The sequence below is a fragment of the Muntiacus reevesi genome, unplaced genomic scaffold (genome assembly GCF_963930625.1).
Source record: "Muntiacus reevesi unplaced genomic scaffold, mMunRee1.1 SCAFFOLD_186, whole genome shotgun sequence".
Classification (NCBI taxonomy): Eukaryota; Metazoa; Chordata; class Mammalia; order Artiodactyla; family Cervidae; genus Muntiacus; species Muntiacus reevesi.
The window spans coordinates 45,891-62,817 of NW_027077836.1; the positions used below are offsets into that span (position 1 = coordinate 45,891).

At 40.1% G+C, this 16,927-nt stretch overlaps 1 protein-coding gene across 1 annotated transcript in view; it reads left to right on the top strand.

Moving 5' to 3' along the window:
- Positions 1-16,927, top strand: part of LOC136155181 (ankyrin repeat domain-containing protein 26-like) — a 63,639-nt gene that overhangs the window by 44,968 nt on the left and 1,744 nt on the right. The window contains exons 20-27 of the mRNA XM_065917052.1: positions 837-870; positions 1,153-1,288; positions 2,978-3,191; positions 3,899-4,082; positions 7,177-8,133; positions 9,741-9,893; positions 12,827-12,993; positions 14,250-14,478. Coding sequence (XP_065773124.1) covers positions 837-870; positions 1,153-1,288; positions 2,978-3,191; positions 3,899-4,082; positions 7,177-8,133; positions 9,741-9,893; positions 12,827-12,993; positions 14,250-14,478 — 2,074 coding nt within the window. The remainder of the gene's footprint in view (positions 1-836; positions 871-1,152; positions 1,289-2,977; positions 3,192-3,898; positions 4,083-7,176; positions 8,134-9,740; positions 9,894-12,826; positions 12,994-14,249; positions 14,479-16,927) is intronic.

Below are 16,927 nucleotides of genomic sequence, written 5' to 3' on the forward strand. Positions count from 1 at the left end.
ACACATATTGGGTATGTTTATGTCAGATGCATGAAGAAACAGCAGAATGGTTGAATGAATGCCTATTGATGAATTTCTTTACAAAAAACAAAACTTCACGGACAGTAGATTTCCAGTCTTGCCTACCTCTGAAGTTTTTTTAATTTTTGAGAAATATGTTTTAAGATTCAGAAATCATTTTTTATAGCTATAGCTAGACCTGACATAGTACTATAGATTCATTTGCTATCATATTACTTCAAAGGCTTTTCAGTCTTACTTTCTCAGCACGTTTAGGAAGAGCAGTGTTGACGCCGACTCCCTGGTTGAATTCTGGGAGGTTGGTGACGTGCTGAGGGGCGTGGGTGCGTCCCGCAGCCTCTGTGTGTGCCCGTCTCCCAGAAGGACTGTGAGGCCTGAATGCCTGCAAGACACATCAGGTGCTTCTAACAATGCATGGATGATGCATAGGATGTCCTCAAAAAGCTAGTATCTTGGTCATTCAAATGGGTTTCTTTCTTAGAAGGACTGGAAGAATACCTCCCAGACAGGTCACATTGCCATAAAAGTTAGTTCTTAATGAAAAGAACAGGTGCAAAAAACACTGGTATACTGTTTCCTATCACACAACGCAGGTAACTTTATGTTTTTCCTTTTCCTTGGATCTAACTTTAATACTTTATTAATATTACTGATATATTTTCTGTGTCCTTTAATGCTGCTCTTATTTATTTCTGCATCCTTTATAGACAATTACTTGCCAATGCAAAGAGTTTATATAAAACAGAAAAGTTTAGGTATTGTTTGTATTTTTGAATATTTACTATTAGCCTGAAAAGGATCATTTGTTCTTTTAGGCCTGCAAGGATAACACCGCATGAAAAGAAGAAGGTATAGTAAAAAAAAAAAATGAACTTTCAAGAATATTACCCTTGTTGCAAAGACTTTGTAAAAGGAATAGTGGTAAAATAGAAAATCTTCCTTTGTTCTAGAGAGGTTGACTTTGAACACATCATCTAGAAACACTGTTGATAAAGTTATCCTTTTGATAAAAATCTCTTCTTTTAAGAAATGTCTGTTTTTGTTTGGATACAGAGATTTGTCACCTCTGTACACTTAGTATATTTTATACATATTTTAAGGGTGTTGTGAAACAATATTATTTACGTGTAGGTCAAAGAACAAATTAATTACGTGAACGACCTGGATGACTTAACTCAGTCTTCTGAGACTGTTTCTGAGGATGGCGACATGCTTTACTCTATGATTTCCACGTTGCAAGTAGAACCTCTCGATGTGGGGTGTAAAGGTAGGAGCGCAGTGTAAATGTTAACGGAAAGTCTGTCTGTGTACAGCGTAGTGATATGTGCACACCTTGTCAGTTCTGCTCTAGAGCCAGGGATATGTTACAGTGCTGTGCGTCTCAGAAGTATGTTTTGCATTGAAAGGACATGAAGGTGAGTGTACAGGCCTGTGATCCTCCTCACTCCCTGAACCTTCTGTTGATGCTTCTTCTTTCCTGTGCCTTCATCCACGGTCAGGTCAGCATCATTTCCCTCCTAGGGTAACTGAAATAATCTCAGGACTTCTTTCCCTGCCATTCCACCTGGCAGAACCTCAGTCTGCACAGCAACTGTAATTATTACCTATTTTTAAGCATTCAGGTCTCATCATGCTACCCCCTTGCTTCAAGCCCAGCTGTTGCCTCTCTTTGCTGCTGCTTTCTGGTTAAAGGTCACAATTGTGTAGTTCCATCTGGTTTTAGTTTTTACCCTTCTTTCTACATGAATTTTAGAATCAGCTCGTCAGTTCCCTAAAATGTCTGCTGGTCTTAACGTTTTCGTTTTCCTTCAATTCAGAATACGTTGTCCTTTCTCTTTTCATTACGTCTTTGATCCAAGGGTAACTTAGATCGTGTGATTTAGTTTCCAAATATGGAGAGTTTTCCAGAGATCGTTCTGTGCTCTTGCCCCTCATGATTTGTTAGGTGCATCCAGAGGGGCCCTGGGGCTAGGGCTGATTATTTCCTGCCCTGGAGGCAAGACCTTGCTGACTGCCCTGTTCCTTCTGCTGGTAAGTGGTTTTTCCAGCCTGGCTCAGGAGAATAGATCGAGTTCCTGGGAGCGAGTGAGCACCAGGCACGGTCTCCTGTAGTCTTTTCAGATGGTTTCGCCCTGGTCTCAGGTGGTTCCTCACACATGTGCACTGTTCATTCCTCTGCCTAATACCCGAGGGGCTCCTCCTCAGATCTCCAGGGTCGTTTTTCTGTGTTCCGCTCTCTCCTCTCCATGGTTCTGACCTGCGATCTCTGCCCGCGTTGGTTTCCCCAGACTCTCAGCTTCATCACCTCCACTCTGGAAGTCCGGTGAACTCAGCTTCCATTCCTTCTCCCCATGTCGGGGCCTGGAAATTCTCTCCAGGCAGTTAGCTGGGGCGTTCCTTAGGCTAACCTCCTGTGTTTCGGGATCATTGTCCTTCATTCCCTGAAGCCCTTTGTCATGAAATTCATTGTTTCCTGTATTTTGTCGGTGTTGTTTTTGCTTGCTCCACTGAGGAAGGTAAACCCATAGCTGTTCCCTCTGTCTTGGTTAGAAACACATGGCAGCTGGAGCCTGTCCACAGGGTTGTTCCTCCTCCTCTGCTCACCACTTCCTGCTCATCCTTCGTGTCTCAGTGTGACATCTCTGCCCCAGGGAAGTCTTTCCTGGACCCAATCTGTGTCAAGTTCTGTTATGTTATCATAGAACTGTCTCTTATAGTATCTATCTGACGTCATAATTGATTGATTTGTCTTTCTCTTGTACTAGACTTCAAGCTAAACAAGAGCCAGGGGCATCTATTTTATCTTCAGATCTTAGAATAATGTCTTCCACTTTATAGACACTTAATATTTGTTCAGCGCCTGGATGAGTGACTGTGAAAGGCACAGTTCTTTATATTCAGAAATTACTCACATAATTTTTTGTGTGTGTCTATCTTTGTTTTCTTCATCATGCAGATTTTGGTAGCTTGTTGAAAATTCGGGATGCATTTTTTTCCTATGAAAGATTAGTAGATTTTCAAAGAAGTCACTGTGAACTACTTAGAGGAAAAATTTACAAAATGAAAAGTAAGGTTCGTGGGCTACAAAACGAGCTGTCAGAAACCAAAGAAGTAAAATCACAGTTAGAGCATCAGAAAGTAGAGTGGGAACAAGAGCTCAGCAGCTTGAGGTACCGTACATCTCGCTTTTAAAGAAATGTTTGAGCTGTTGTTTCATATAATACTGCAGAGATGTAGGCGTGTTATAAGGACTAACCTATCCTCTTGGATTTTACAGGAGAGAAAACGTATTGTGGCGTGTGAAATTCTTGGAAATAATATAGCAGGTTCTTAACAGTGAATGCTTCTAATAGCTTAATGTATATTTTTCCAAATCATTGTTTTCATGACCATACAGGAGTCCACCATAATGGAATCCCCATTAGTTACTTACCAAATTGACTTTCGGTTGTTTTTCACCTTTCTATATTCTATTTAATACTGCAAGGATCATCTTTTCTATAAATTCATTCTGCCTTCTCAAATTATTTTGAATACATTTTTCTTTAATGATATTGTGTTATTTGGTTAAAGTATGAGAAGTTTTAAAAAGGCTTGTGATCTATATTTCTAAACTGTTCTTCGAAAAGTTTATATTACTTTACATTCCCACCCACAGATGTATGAAGTAGCCATTTTTCTCAAGACAAAAGAAAAACAAAGTTTTATGCAATTTGATTCTTAACCCTGTGTATGAAAACAGTGATCATTATTAAGTGTTTTTCATTGCATTCCCCCCATTTTTATTATTTTAAACATTGTGAAGTGGGAACGAAAGCTATTGCAGCAACAGCGAATAATCCCATGATTTTCTAAGAAGAGCTCTCTAATTTTTCAGATTCACCTTAAAGCAAGAAGAAGAGAAGAGAAGAAATGCTAATATGTCATATGAAAAAATTAGGGAGCAGTTAAGAAGAATAGAAGACAAACATAGTAAAGAAATTGAAATGAAACAGCAGTTAGAATTCAGTCTCCGAGCACTCGAAATGGAACTGAAGACTGTGAGAAACAATTGGAATCAGGTAGAGCAATCTGTGGTGAAAACTTCAAATTTCTAAGACTATTTCTCAATATTATTTATAATGTCCCCTTTTTTGGAAAAGTACCATCTTATTTAGTGTTGTGCCATTTATTTAGTGTTACGGGAAATTTTAGGTTACTTCTTAAAAACAAAAGCAAAGAAATTCAAAATTGCCAAGTAACAAGGCCGGAAATAAGAATTCTATAATCCTGAAATGTTGGGTGCAGTTTTTCGATCAGAGGGAGGAAGAGGTCATGTCAGTAGCTCACACAATAGTTACTGAGGAACCACAGGGTTGAAATTGGTGTAGAAACTGGAGGTTAAGCTGTTCGCTCTCCTCAGGCGACAGATCTTCTGCCTTGTAGGACCATTGGTGAGTGAATAGGTCTAGAAGAGAAGGGGCTTGGGGAGGGAAGATTGTGCCTAATTTTACATCAAGTTACCTCTAGCCTGCAATCTGGCAGGTGGCTGAGGGTCGTGGACCCCCTCCCTCTGTGCCGTCCAGCCCTCCAGTCCACCTGCCCCTGAACAGCTCAGAGCTGGCTCCAGCTTTCCCAGCTGGGTTCTCCCTCACAGTAGAGTCCTCAAGGTCTGGTGTTAACTGGCGTCCTCTAGAGGTACAGGAATGCTCCCCGTGGAATTTTTTTTTCCAGCAGTTGGTAGAAACCAAACACTCTTGAAGTCGTTTGTCCTCCATTCTGCAGATTTGTCGAGTGGCATCTCAGAGCAGAGGAATTCACTCCCCAGCTGATGTCCCTCTCAGACACGGACCGGGTCCCATCCCCAAGGTCCTAGCAGCAGATCTCCCGCAACGAAAACCTCTCAGGAAGAGCTCGGGAGAGTCCTATTTGTAATTCACATCCATTTGTCTACAGCAATCAAGTAGGGACATACAATGACCTCGTTCAAGGAGAGGCCTTTATTATTTCCCATAGGAATTGATCTCAAATCTTTCACGACTGTCTCGAAGGAGCCGGGAGCCTGATTGCGCTTTAGGCCAGGCAGGCTGTGTGTGCTCCCCACGTCGATTGCGCTACCTGACCAAGTGCCTCTGCTCTGGGGTGAGCGTGTCTGTGACTGCATGCACGTCCTCACCTCCAGTGTCTAAATCAGAGTCTGCTCCTGGCTCCACTGTCATTTCTGTTACCAGTGCCCTGTCAACGACCTTTTCACATCATTTACAGTTTCTCAGTTTGTAGATAACTGAGACGTCCATTGTAGAAGCACTTTTCAACACTTAAAACTGTTGTTTCTTTAGAATAAACTTATAAAAGTGCCTCCCCTGTACCAAGGGAAAAAAACACTTGCTACTAATAATAGTTATTCTGGGTTTTGGTGGTGAATTTCCTTCCTTTATCAATCATTAGGTTAGTTTATCACTTCTGCTGATGGTAAGGAGGAAAGTATAGGTAGTTCAGAGACCATATTTTGGATGTCATTCTTCTAGTGTCTGATTTCAGTACAAGTAACTTCTGAAAGCAGTGACAGATATGCCATAATATATATTTAGTGATAGTTAATAAGTGTTTTTCATTGTATTTCCCCCATCTTACTATGTTAAACATTATGGAGAGATAATGAAATTTATCGCAGCGGCAAATCATCTCATGGTTTCTGAGAAGAGCTCTCTAAATTTTACCTTATTTACCATTAGTGTATGTGCCATGGATGGAATCAGAGGCTCATTTTGAGTTTATATGTTTGTACTAGAGAAGTAACTGTGGTTTGATGTAAGAGGACTAGTAGAGTCAGAGGACCTGGCGAAAAGCCTGCAGCTTACTTATATTTTTAACTTCTCCCTTGCCAGAATCATCATAGCTAATGAGTTAATTGATGTTTGTGGAAGTACTTAGTACAGTTGTCAATAGGTGTAATTCTTGTAATTGCCTATTAAAATGTTAGAAGGTAGCATATTCTCAAGGAAAACTTTCGTACGAAATTTTATCTATTTAAATATATACAGAGTTAACACTCTTACTGTGAAGCAGCTCTATAGGAGGTACCATTTGCAGTGTTTACAAAGCTAGCGAGTGGTGTTGTTTATTGAATTGTAGTTGATTTACAATGTTGCATCAGTTTCAGGTATACAGCACAGTGATTCAGATGTATTTGAATATGTGTGTGTATATTACATAAATGGGGCTTCCCTGCTGGCTCAGACTGTGAAGAATCTGCCTGCAATGCAGGACACCTGGGTTCAATCCTTGGGTTGGGAAGATCCCCTGGAGAAAGAAATGGCTACCCACTCCAGTATTCTTGCGTGGGAAATGCCATGGATAGAGGAGCCTGGCGGGCTACAGTCCATGGGGCCACAAAGAGTCATACATGCGTGAGTGACTAACACACATACACACTCACTTACACACACACTCACACGTACACACATATTCCTTTTCAGATTCTTCTTGCAGAATATTAAGTGTAGTTCCTTATTTTGCACAGTAGATCTTTGTTGTTATTTTATATCTACTAGTGTGTATATGTTAATCCCAACCTCCTAATTTATCTCTTCCCCTACCTCCCCTTTCCCCTGTGGTGACCCTAAGTTTGTTTTTTGTGTCTTTGTGTTTTGTGAATAAGTTCATTTTAGATTCCACATATAAGCAGCATGATATAATACTTGTCTTTGACTTACTGCACTTAGGGTGATAATGTCTAGGTCCATCCCTGTTGCTGCAAATAGCTTTATTTCATTCTTTTTTATGAGTTAGTAATTTTCCATTGTATAAATATTCCACATCAGATGCAATGTTTAAGTACAGTCAGATCTAGAAATCTTTTATTTTAAGCCTTCTGGGTTTATTGTAGCTCAGAGAAAAGCCTCTCCAGGGCTGAGCTTCTTGAAAAGTCTCTTGGGATTTTTTTTTTTTTTTACTTTCATGGATTCATTGTCTTCAATTAAAGTTTTGAACGTCTGAACATTTCTACTTTTATAAAATCTGAGGTTTGCATCGAACCTTATTTTTTCCAGTTGGAGACACACTTGGTGCAGCCTTTTCAGTGTATAAACAGACAGGATAATCTTTCATTTCAGAGGAAATCATGAAATATTACTTTATTGTGTACTAGCTAAAAATCTCCTTTGTTTCACTTAGGCTTTTGCTGGTCATGAAGAAACAAAAGACCTGTTGCACAAAAACCACATTCTGCAGGAAGAAATTGCCAGCCTAAGACTGGAAATAGATGCAGTGAAAAGTCAGAACCTGGAAAAGGAAAAGAACTATTTTGAGGACATTGAAATTGTCAAAGCAAAGAGTGATGATGCTCAAAAGGCAGTAAAACTGACTGAGGAAATATTAACAAAGACTATATCCCAGGATACAGGCCAGCCTCATGTTCTGGCAGCTGAGAATACGATGCTAAAGTCTAAGCTGGAGAACAAAAAAGAAAACAAACAAAGACTGGAAACAGAAGTGAAATCCTACCGTTCTAAACTGGCTGCTGCCTCACATGATCACGATCGAGGTCAGACATCACCAAGAGACCTGGAACTTGCCTTCCAGAGAGCAAAAGACGAGTGGTTATGCTTGCAGGACAAAATGGAGTCTGACGTGGCTAACCTAAAAGATAACAGCAAGGCACTTTCCCAGCAACTCTCTACAGTGGAGCGTAAATTCAATAAGCTAAAAATCAAGCTGCAGCGCACAAGAGATGATCTTAGAGTAAAGACCTTGACATTAGAACGTGTCCAGAGAGACCTTCACCAAGCAGAGTGTCAAAAGCAGGAAACTGAACACATGTATCAGAATGAACAAGGCAAAGTGAATGAACACCTTGGAAAGCAGGAATCCTTAGAGGAGAGATTATCTCAACTCCAGAGTGAAAACACGTTGCTCCGACAGCAACTGGATGATGCGCAAAACAAAGCCGACAGTAAAGAGAAGACAGTCATTGGCATCCAAGACCAATTTCAGCAGATCGTCAGAAAACTCCATGCCGAAAGTGAGAAACAAGGTCTGATGCTAGAAGAAAGAAACAAGAAGTTAATCAGCGAACGGAATCATCTAAAAGAGAGACTGTGTCAGTACGAAAGTAAGAAAGCAGAAAGAGAAGTAAGTATCCAGAAGGAGAAATAAGTCTCAGGTTTCCTGAAAGAAAATTCAGAGTTTTGAATTTGACTAGATTCTGGCTAAGTGTTGAATCTAGTTGACTATAAAAAAAATACACAGGCTGTGAATCTGTGGTCTCTAATCCAGGCTAAAAGCACACCTTGTATCCAGCAAATAAAAATTAGACCCGAGAAATGCTTTATTTTCACTCGAGACATCGTGTGTTATGAAGTACTAAGAGATTCAGTCCTAGATTGTTTATATAGACAGATATTAGTAATTTACGCTTTTACTTGTAAGGTACTAATTTTAATTTTTATGTTACCACATGTCAGTATCATGATGAAGCATGCTCAAACCTAAATGAACATTTTGAAATTAAGCTTCAGTTACATAGATTACCTTGATAGTCAATTACAGGTTTCCCAGAGCCCATGTCATACTTTGGCTTCAGTAGCTTGTCATAGCTTTGTGTCATATTTGTTGGTATAGTTTTATTTTTATTTATGTCAATTTGAAAGATGTCAATATGGGAAACATTTTAGCCTTGAATCATTTATTCTTAAAGCCTCTCAACTCTTTAAATGCATCTACTTATCATTAAAACATAACTTGGGACTCAAGTGGTGAGCTTTAGCAAAATTCTTCTTGATTTAATCTTCCCACTGTTATTTAGGGTTTACCTAGAATATTTTTACAAGAATTTGCTCGTAATTCTCATTTTCAGTATCGGTTACTACCATTTAGATACAAGCGTGTCCACTAAAAATGAAGGGTGGCAGGACTTGAGAGCAGCAGGAATGGAGGGAGTCAGGGAGCGGGCTGTAGGGGCTGCGGTCCAGAGGCAGGTGGAGGCCAGGCTGTCGAGGCTCCCTGAGGGCCATGGGAGCAGCCTCATTTGGAAATTGTGTTTTTCTTCTGTGATGGAGTGTAGTTGGTTTACACTTCTGCGTCAGTTTCGGGTGCCCGGCCCGGTGGTGCAGGTACACACGTATCCGTTCTCTCCCAGGTCCTCTCCCAGGCGGTGACTGCAGAGCACTGAGCAGAGCCCCTGTGCTCCGCAGGGGGGCCTGGTGGTCAGCCAAGGGCAGAGGCGGGGAGCAGGGGGAGATTAGGGGTCTGGGGTTAACACAGACACACCACCAGATATCAGACAGATAAGCCCCAAGGGAATGGCCTCATTTTACTGCTGGGATAGGAATCTGTTGGAAAGATCTGAGCACTGTATTGAATATGTGAAGATCTCTGATGTTAATCGAAGCCTCTAATAAAGAAAGAGGAGAAATGTTCCACAGGGTGGAATTTACCACCACTTGTTGCACATTCACACCCATTTCTTTCTGGTTGCGAGGTGATGAAGCTCTGCAGATTTATCGGGAGGGGCAGGGCATGGGCAGTGGGTCTGCATCTTTTGTCTGAGTAACTTAATATCAGGAAGGCCGGAGGGGGGCTCCTTCTGTGTCTGTAACCAGATTCAGTGAGAAGGGAAAAGGAGCTGAGTTGCTGTGTGTGGTGATAGTTTTCAAAGTCCATATGTTGGTGTTATGTATTATTAAGACAACGTCATAGTAAAGTGATTTGATAAACTCAGTGACAGAGCATCTTATTAGGCAGATGTGAGACAACTTCGGCAAGAACTGGCTGACACTGTAAAAAAGCAGTCTATGTCAGAGGCTTCACTGGAAGTCATGTCACGCTATTGTGCTAACTTAGTTGATGAGACACAGGATTTAAAGAACAACTTCTGTCAACTCACAAGTCAGGTATGTATGAAATTGAACGTGTCAACAGTTAATATGTAGGATGAAGTGTTTTAGGACATTCATTTTCATGATCAGCTTTCTTTTGTGTTTTTGTTAAAAGTAATTTACTACAATTTTCTTGTCTTTATAATGCACTCATTTCTTAAACTCTGACTTTCATTCTGCCGTTTGCAGTATATATTTTTTCTTATATTATTTACCGTTAGGCAAGTTGAGAACTGTGCCTCTTTGTTCACACAAGTTGAGAGACTTTGTTTTCTTTGAAACAATACTTATTTTAGTGATAGCTGTATTACATGATGAGGCAAGCCAGATCAAATCAGAGGATAATGTTTAATGGAAGTTTCCAGTTAATTGTCATTTCTCACCTTCCCTTTTGTGACTGGCTGTAGAGTTCTGTATATATTGGTTTCATGGATTTCAGAATAACTTGTGCAGAAAGGGTATTATAAAACCAGGTGAAGTATAGGAATTGCCTTCTTTCCTTTTCCCTTTAAGTATATTGTAAAATCATGGAGGTAGTCAGATGTTGTATAGTACATACATACAAACTAGAGAATTAAGAAGCTTATCTAGGTCCTGCCATTGGATTTTTTTAAAAAACTATTGAGATATAATTCACATATCATAGAATTCACATATCGTATCATACACTCAACTTGTGTAGTTCAGTATCTCTTAGTCTAGAGACATGTCACCTGTGACCACAGTCAATTTTAGAGCCTTTCCATCACCCCCCAAAAGAAACCCTGCATCCCTTAGCCAGTACCCGTGGCCTTCCATCCCTCAGTCCCAGGCAACCCCCAGTCTAATATCTGTCTCTGTAGACATGCTTGTTCTGGGTATTTTGTATAAGTGGAATCATACAGTATGTGCTCCTTTGAGATTAGCTTTTCTCATTTGACGTCCTGTTTTCGAGGTTCATCTGTGTGATTGCACGTATCAGTTCTTCTGTTTATTGGTTGTCGATCAATCATCAGTACGTGGCTAAGCCATTTATCCATTCAACAGTTGATGGAGCTTTGGGTTGTTTCCGCTTTGGGGCTGCTGTGAATATTGACATGTTTCTGTGTACATGTTTTTATTTCCTTGTGGCTGGATTTTATCCTCAGGGTTAACTGACTGATTTCACCTTTCTTGGCCCCTGCTCAGGCTATCCTTTCTATCTTTACAGTTTCTTTTCTTCTTGACTAGTCCTCTTTGATTTGAGACCTAGTGCTCAGTCACTCCTCCTTCATGGAGCTTTCTTTAATGTCAATCTCCCATGGAGCCTTTTCACTTCAGCCATTTTTATCTAGTCTCTGAGGAAGAGCTTAGCCCCTAATTTTACACTGTTGCCATTTTTTCCATGAGGGGGAATCTTGTCTAAGTATGCATTGGTGTAACGGAATATTTCTTGATATGCACAGCACTTGTCTTGCATAAATGGACAGTAACAAAGGATTACAAGAATGAGGCATTTTGTTGTTGTTGCTGTTCAGAAAAATGTATGGATCATCTCTGTAAACTGTTAGGAGGTGGGATTTCTTTAACTTTGTGAATCATTTCTCTTTGGACTGCAATTAAAATTAGCAAAAAGTCTTTGTAGTTCAGGAAAAGTCTTATGGAATAGAATCCGTGTTTATAAGATTTATTAATTAGCGTCTTATTCTCAGAGACTTCTTTTGGGAAGCATTTATTAACTTAGCCCTAGATAACTAAATATAGTATCCCTGGAACTACTTTAAAACCCTGGGACGTTAAGACGGAGGAAGGATTAAGAGACATTCTACTAAGAAGGGACTTGTAGTCATTTTTTGGAGGCAAGATAGAAAAATATTATTGTAGAACAAGAAAAGAGTATGAAATCAATTGCAAACGTTGTGTGACAAAGATGCCAGTGAAGAACATATTTTGTGACTCTTGGTGATGTGAACATCTTTCTTGATTCTCTGATTAATCCCTGGTCCTACATTCTACAATACAGATAGCATTGTTTTAATTTGGTCCTGGGTTTGAGTTAGGCTGTGCTCAGTCCACATTCCTCATTACCAAACGGTATCATTTTCTTCTTGAAGACTGATGATTTTCCAGCAGAGATGGAAACTGACTCTTCAAAATGTCTGCACCTGGATGCAGAAAAATCAAGTGTTTCAACAGGAGGTTTTATCTATGAAACTAATGCAAAAGAAATGTGAAAAAAAACTAGAGAGAAGAAAAAAAGTTGGAGCAAGATGTAGTGACCCTCAAAAGTCATAAAGAAATGAATGTGATAGAACACAGTCAAGTAGAGCAGTATCAACAGGAGACTGAAGAAAGAGCGAGACAGGATCTAGTAGAGAAATGAAAGGAAGTCAACCTATTTTTGCAGGTTAATTTGTTGATCTGTCATGTGCTTGAATTCACTTTCACTGGACATTACATTTTGGATGTATACAGCTTGTGTGTTTCCTCTGCCTCTCTTAGAACAGTTTTTTTTTGTAGATTTCTGGAAGGACGGGGGGGCACTTGTTTTCCCTTTAAATATTTCCGTTTCCCTCACAGTTATCACTAAATTGACCTATCAGAATGATCCTCACTAGAGAATCCTCTTACTTATAAGACCAGTTGGTATAAAATAAGACCATTCGGAAGAAAAGAAAATACTGTGGTTTGGAACCAGTACCATCCTCTTGAATTCTTATGCTGTCTGGTTCAATTTTTAAAATGTTGTGTTGATCCTCTTCTTCATTGAATTATCAGATTATATAAGTACTACTATTACCGTCATTCCACTTTCATTTTATAATTCAGATTTAATTCACTTCACATTAGTGATAATTGTTTTAAACTTCTGCTCTTTTTTTCACCTTTGTGATCACTCTCTGAATCAGTGTCTCAACACGAAAGGAAACAAATCTAATTTTCCAGGTTATACTTATTTTAAAGATGTTATCTTTTTCAATTTGCCTTAGAGACAGGCAGGATCTCAACAGGTGGAACTAAGAATTAAAGACTTGGAATCTGAACTCTCTAAGATGAAAACTTTGCACGAAGATAATAAAGCAGAGTATGAAACATATAAGCATCTCTACCTAGTAGAATTTGAAGTTAGAAAGTCATTGCAAGATGAACTAGACAAGTAAGTCCAAACACCGAATCACAGAAAATAAATTTAGTTCCTTATTTTGTCTCTAAAGCCTAACATTTATAGAGCGCGGTGCCTCAGATTAGTCGGAAGTGAAAGCTGACTAGATAGTCACTGCGAAGGGGGCGCCTTAGGACAGGCTAATTTAGTCCTGTATCAAGTGTTTCCACACTGTGTAGAGGCATGCTTGTGAAAGAGGAGGAAATTAACGCAGATGTGAAAGGCAGGGTAATTCACATGGTGGCCTGACTGAGGGGGTGTCTGGAGGCTGGAAAGGGCAGATCCCACCTGCAGTGCCGAGTCCAGGCTTCCCCGCCTCTGAAAGCAGAGCACTCCTAGGACGCCTTTCATAAGCCCAGAGAGCATACAGCAAAGGAGCAGGGACCTAGGGCACGTTCTGCTAGTCGATGCCCCAAATAAGCATACACAAGGGAAGCACAGGTGCTCCCAGAGAGTGTTCAGGGCTGTGGGACTTCATGCTGGGGTGTGGGGTGTGGCTTCCGGGGAAGGAGCTCGGTGGGGCCAGTCTCCCTGCTTCGGGAGTGCCATGCCCTTCCCTCTAATGTGTACACTGAACACTGGTCAGAGTTTTGACTTTTTAAATGAGACCAAAATTTGTCTTCAGATCTTTACTATTTTTTTTTTTTTAATTTTTTTTTTGGCGGGGGGGAGCATCAGAAAGAGGTGCTGACATAGGCCCTTCGTAGAAGTGAAGTAAAGTAAGGTGAACTTTGGAAAAGCAGGGGATACTTGTCATTGTTCCTGGAGCTGTTTTAGCTCCCTTCAGTCTCACCCACTGACTTTCTCATCCTCCCCTTGAGATTGTGGCTTGAGGTGATTCCTCAGAGCCAAATGCTTAATTTCTCCGAGGTCGTGAGTGACACGTATGTACAAGGGTGGTGAGAGGAAGCACTTGAACGTGGCTTTGTGGGAGGTGTGTTTCTTCATCCCTGAACTGTTTTCTGGGGGCAGGCGTGTCCCAGAGGCAGCAGGTGTCACTGTGAGCCCACCTCCCTTTCTCTCTGACGCCCTTTCTCTCCTCTCCCAGCTGTGACTTGTCACCTGAGGAGCCCAGACACACGTGTGCTTCTTTAGAACAAGGTCAGAGCTGTCACTGTTCCCAGCAGGTCTGCTCTCTGCTTTCAGTGTTCACACAGGGTAATAGGAATTCCATTTACTGTGTGGCAACTTACAAAATGCAAGTCACTTAGGGAAGCATGAATGAAATCGGTGCTTTCCATCTTCCCCAGGACTAATGAGAGCCTGGCAGAGATGAGCACCGAACTTGAGGTCGAGAAGCAGCAGAACAGAGCTTTACTCAGCACTCCTAGCAGCACGCCAGTCCTGGAGCCCTGTTCTGTTGGAAATTTCAATCCTACTTCAGGGTTCAATACAAATCTTATTTCAAGAGCAAACATAGGGTTTTCTACCTCAATTCGACGCCATTCAAATGACAGTGTGGAGACTTACTTGACCAAGGTTAGTTCTTTTCTATTTTTTTCATTGAGTTTCAGATTTCTGATATAAATGACCCTTGTTTTTAATTTGGTGAACATCTGAGTTGTTTTTTTGACTTACACATACTAAGTAAAACCATAATCAACTATGATAATCAAGGAGACATTTAATGATTTTTTTTTGGTCCCAGATCTCTCTTTTTTTTTTTTTCCATTTATTTTTATTAGTTGGAGGCTAATTACTTTACAGTATTGTGTGGCTGATTCATGTTAACGTATGGCAAAGATCTCTTGTTTTTTGAGAGATACTTCTTAAATTTCTTGGAAAGCTGCATTGAAATTCTACTTTAGAAAAGATATCTTATTGTCTAGTAACCAAAAGTATACTTTCAGATGTTTGATTTACTTTCTAATTGATTTCACTTTGGCAGTGGTTCACAATCATTTCCATGCTCTGCTGCTCCCACCGCAGTTTTTCTACCCCTAAGCATAAGTGACTGACTGGCATCTAAACACTAATGACATACGGATGCTTTTTATTTGAAGGAATCCTAGATAAATCTTTTTTATGAATTAAATAAGTTTGTGATGCTTAATCAAAAGATTAATTTCTGATTTTAGGTTAACATTTTTTGTTATTTTCTTATACAAGAGTACACCTTTAATTGCTATTTTACTGACAGGATTTTGATTTAAATGTCTACAATATATCTTGCTGAGCAGTTGTAGAATGTTTCTAAGTTTGTAGTTAAATCAAATATTGAAAACTTGTAATGAAGCTCTTTTGTCTCTGTCTTGACATCACCTGGATGAATGATGCCTGAGATGGCAATGAAGGGGAGTCTTTAAATTGCAACTAGTTTTCATTGTGAAGTCATTGTGATTAAAATGTCCATTTCAGTCAGTGCACTCGAGTTTATGGCTTTTGATGTTGTTTCCATGATGGTGATGCAGAGAAAAGCAGCCCTTGTTACATGCAGTCTCAACCTGTTTTCTCATTTGGCTTCTTGCTCTCATAGAAGAGCAACCTAAGATTTCTTCGACAGCACTGGAGCTACGTTGGGTCGTAGTACTTGAGAGCCATGAACCTGGAGGACGTGCTCTAGCTGCGCAGTCACAGCGGGCCTCCAGACACTTCATCCCAAGTCAGAGACCTGCCCATGCAGACACAGGCCTAAGGGGAGAAAGCAAAGGCTTGACCCCCGTCCCAGGGGCGGGCTGCCTATCACAGACCCAAGTTCACGGTGCTGCGTGCATACATCTTTTCAAAGAAGAGATTGGGAACCAAGCAAGCAATTCTTAGTTCCTTCTCCCAAATTCACCCGTTGGGTAAATCTCCTCGCTTCTCATGAGGAGGGTAGGAGTATAAGTGCACCCCTTGAAACTTCAGGCTGAGGAAATGAAGTTCAACTGCAATTTCTGACCGGATTTAGATTATAGTTGAGATTACACTCCTGCTCTTTGTATATACCCACTAATGTTGACAGCTTGGATAGAAGTATGCTAAACAGTAAAGAGAGATCTGTTGTGTGTTTTAAATTGTATCCTCAATAAACCAAAATGTGGATAATTCATTGCTGAGTCATTTTAGCAAGCCAGGTTCTATCTAGAGGAAATGAACATCCTTTTAAGGTTGAATCTCTTCACTTTTGGCCTGCTTGATTCAACTAAAGATTCTCTCCTTCAAGTTCCCTGCCCTCTGTTTAAAAACTATGTATGCTTTCTAAATTAACTATATCGACTGCCACAAATAGGAATTTGATATTGATTTATTCTTGTTCATGCATTTAAAACACATAATTTACTTAGAAAATCATGTCACACCACAAGCACTATTCAGTTGTATAACAAGGTTTTACATGATCATTTTGTCTATGTTATACTTAAAAATATATGCTTCTTTTTTTCTTAATCTGAGAAAGTAGCTGGCCTAGGACTCTGGACTCAGTAAGAAGGACATGGCCTTTGTTACTTCTTTTGTAGAATTAGGAACTTTGACTAAATCAATGACTCACATACCTTAAAAAAAAGTTCTTTTTTCCCCTAAGAAAAGAACCTTTTTTCAAAAAAAAAAAAAAAGAAAAGAAAACTCCTGCAGGGAACCGTGTAACATAAAACGGAGACAAGCATAGAGCCTTGTAGCTGAAGAGCGGCCAGAGGCCCCGCAGCTGTGACTTCTCTGTTCCCCATCCCTGCAGTGACCCCTGTGGGACCTTCCCCGTCTACGGGACATAGTTCAGAAACACACTTATGAGAGAATCCCTCTCGCTAAACATCGTCAGAATTGAAACTTGCTGGTACACTGGTTCTTGTGTGTAAATTTTCTCTTTCTGTCTTTTCATTAAATGGGAAAGTTTAAAGAAAATCGCAGATGTGTTCTCCTTCTTAACATTCGACTTCAGACTACTTCCTCCATTTGAACACGATCCTCACCTAGAAATCAAAATAAAGGTCTCAGAAGTACATATTAG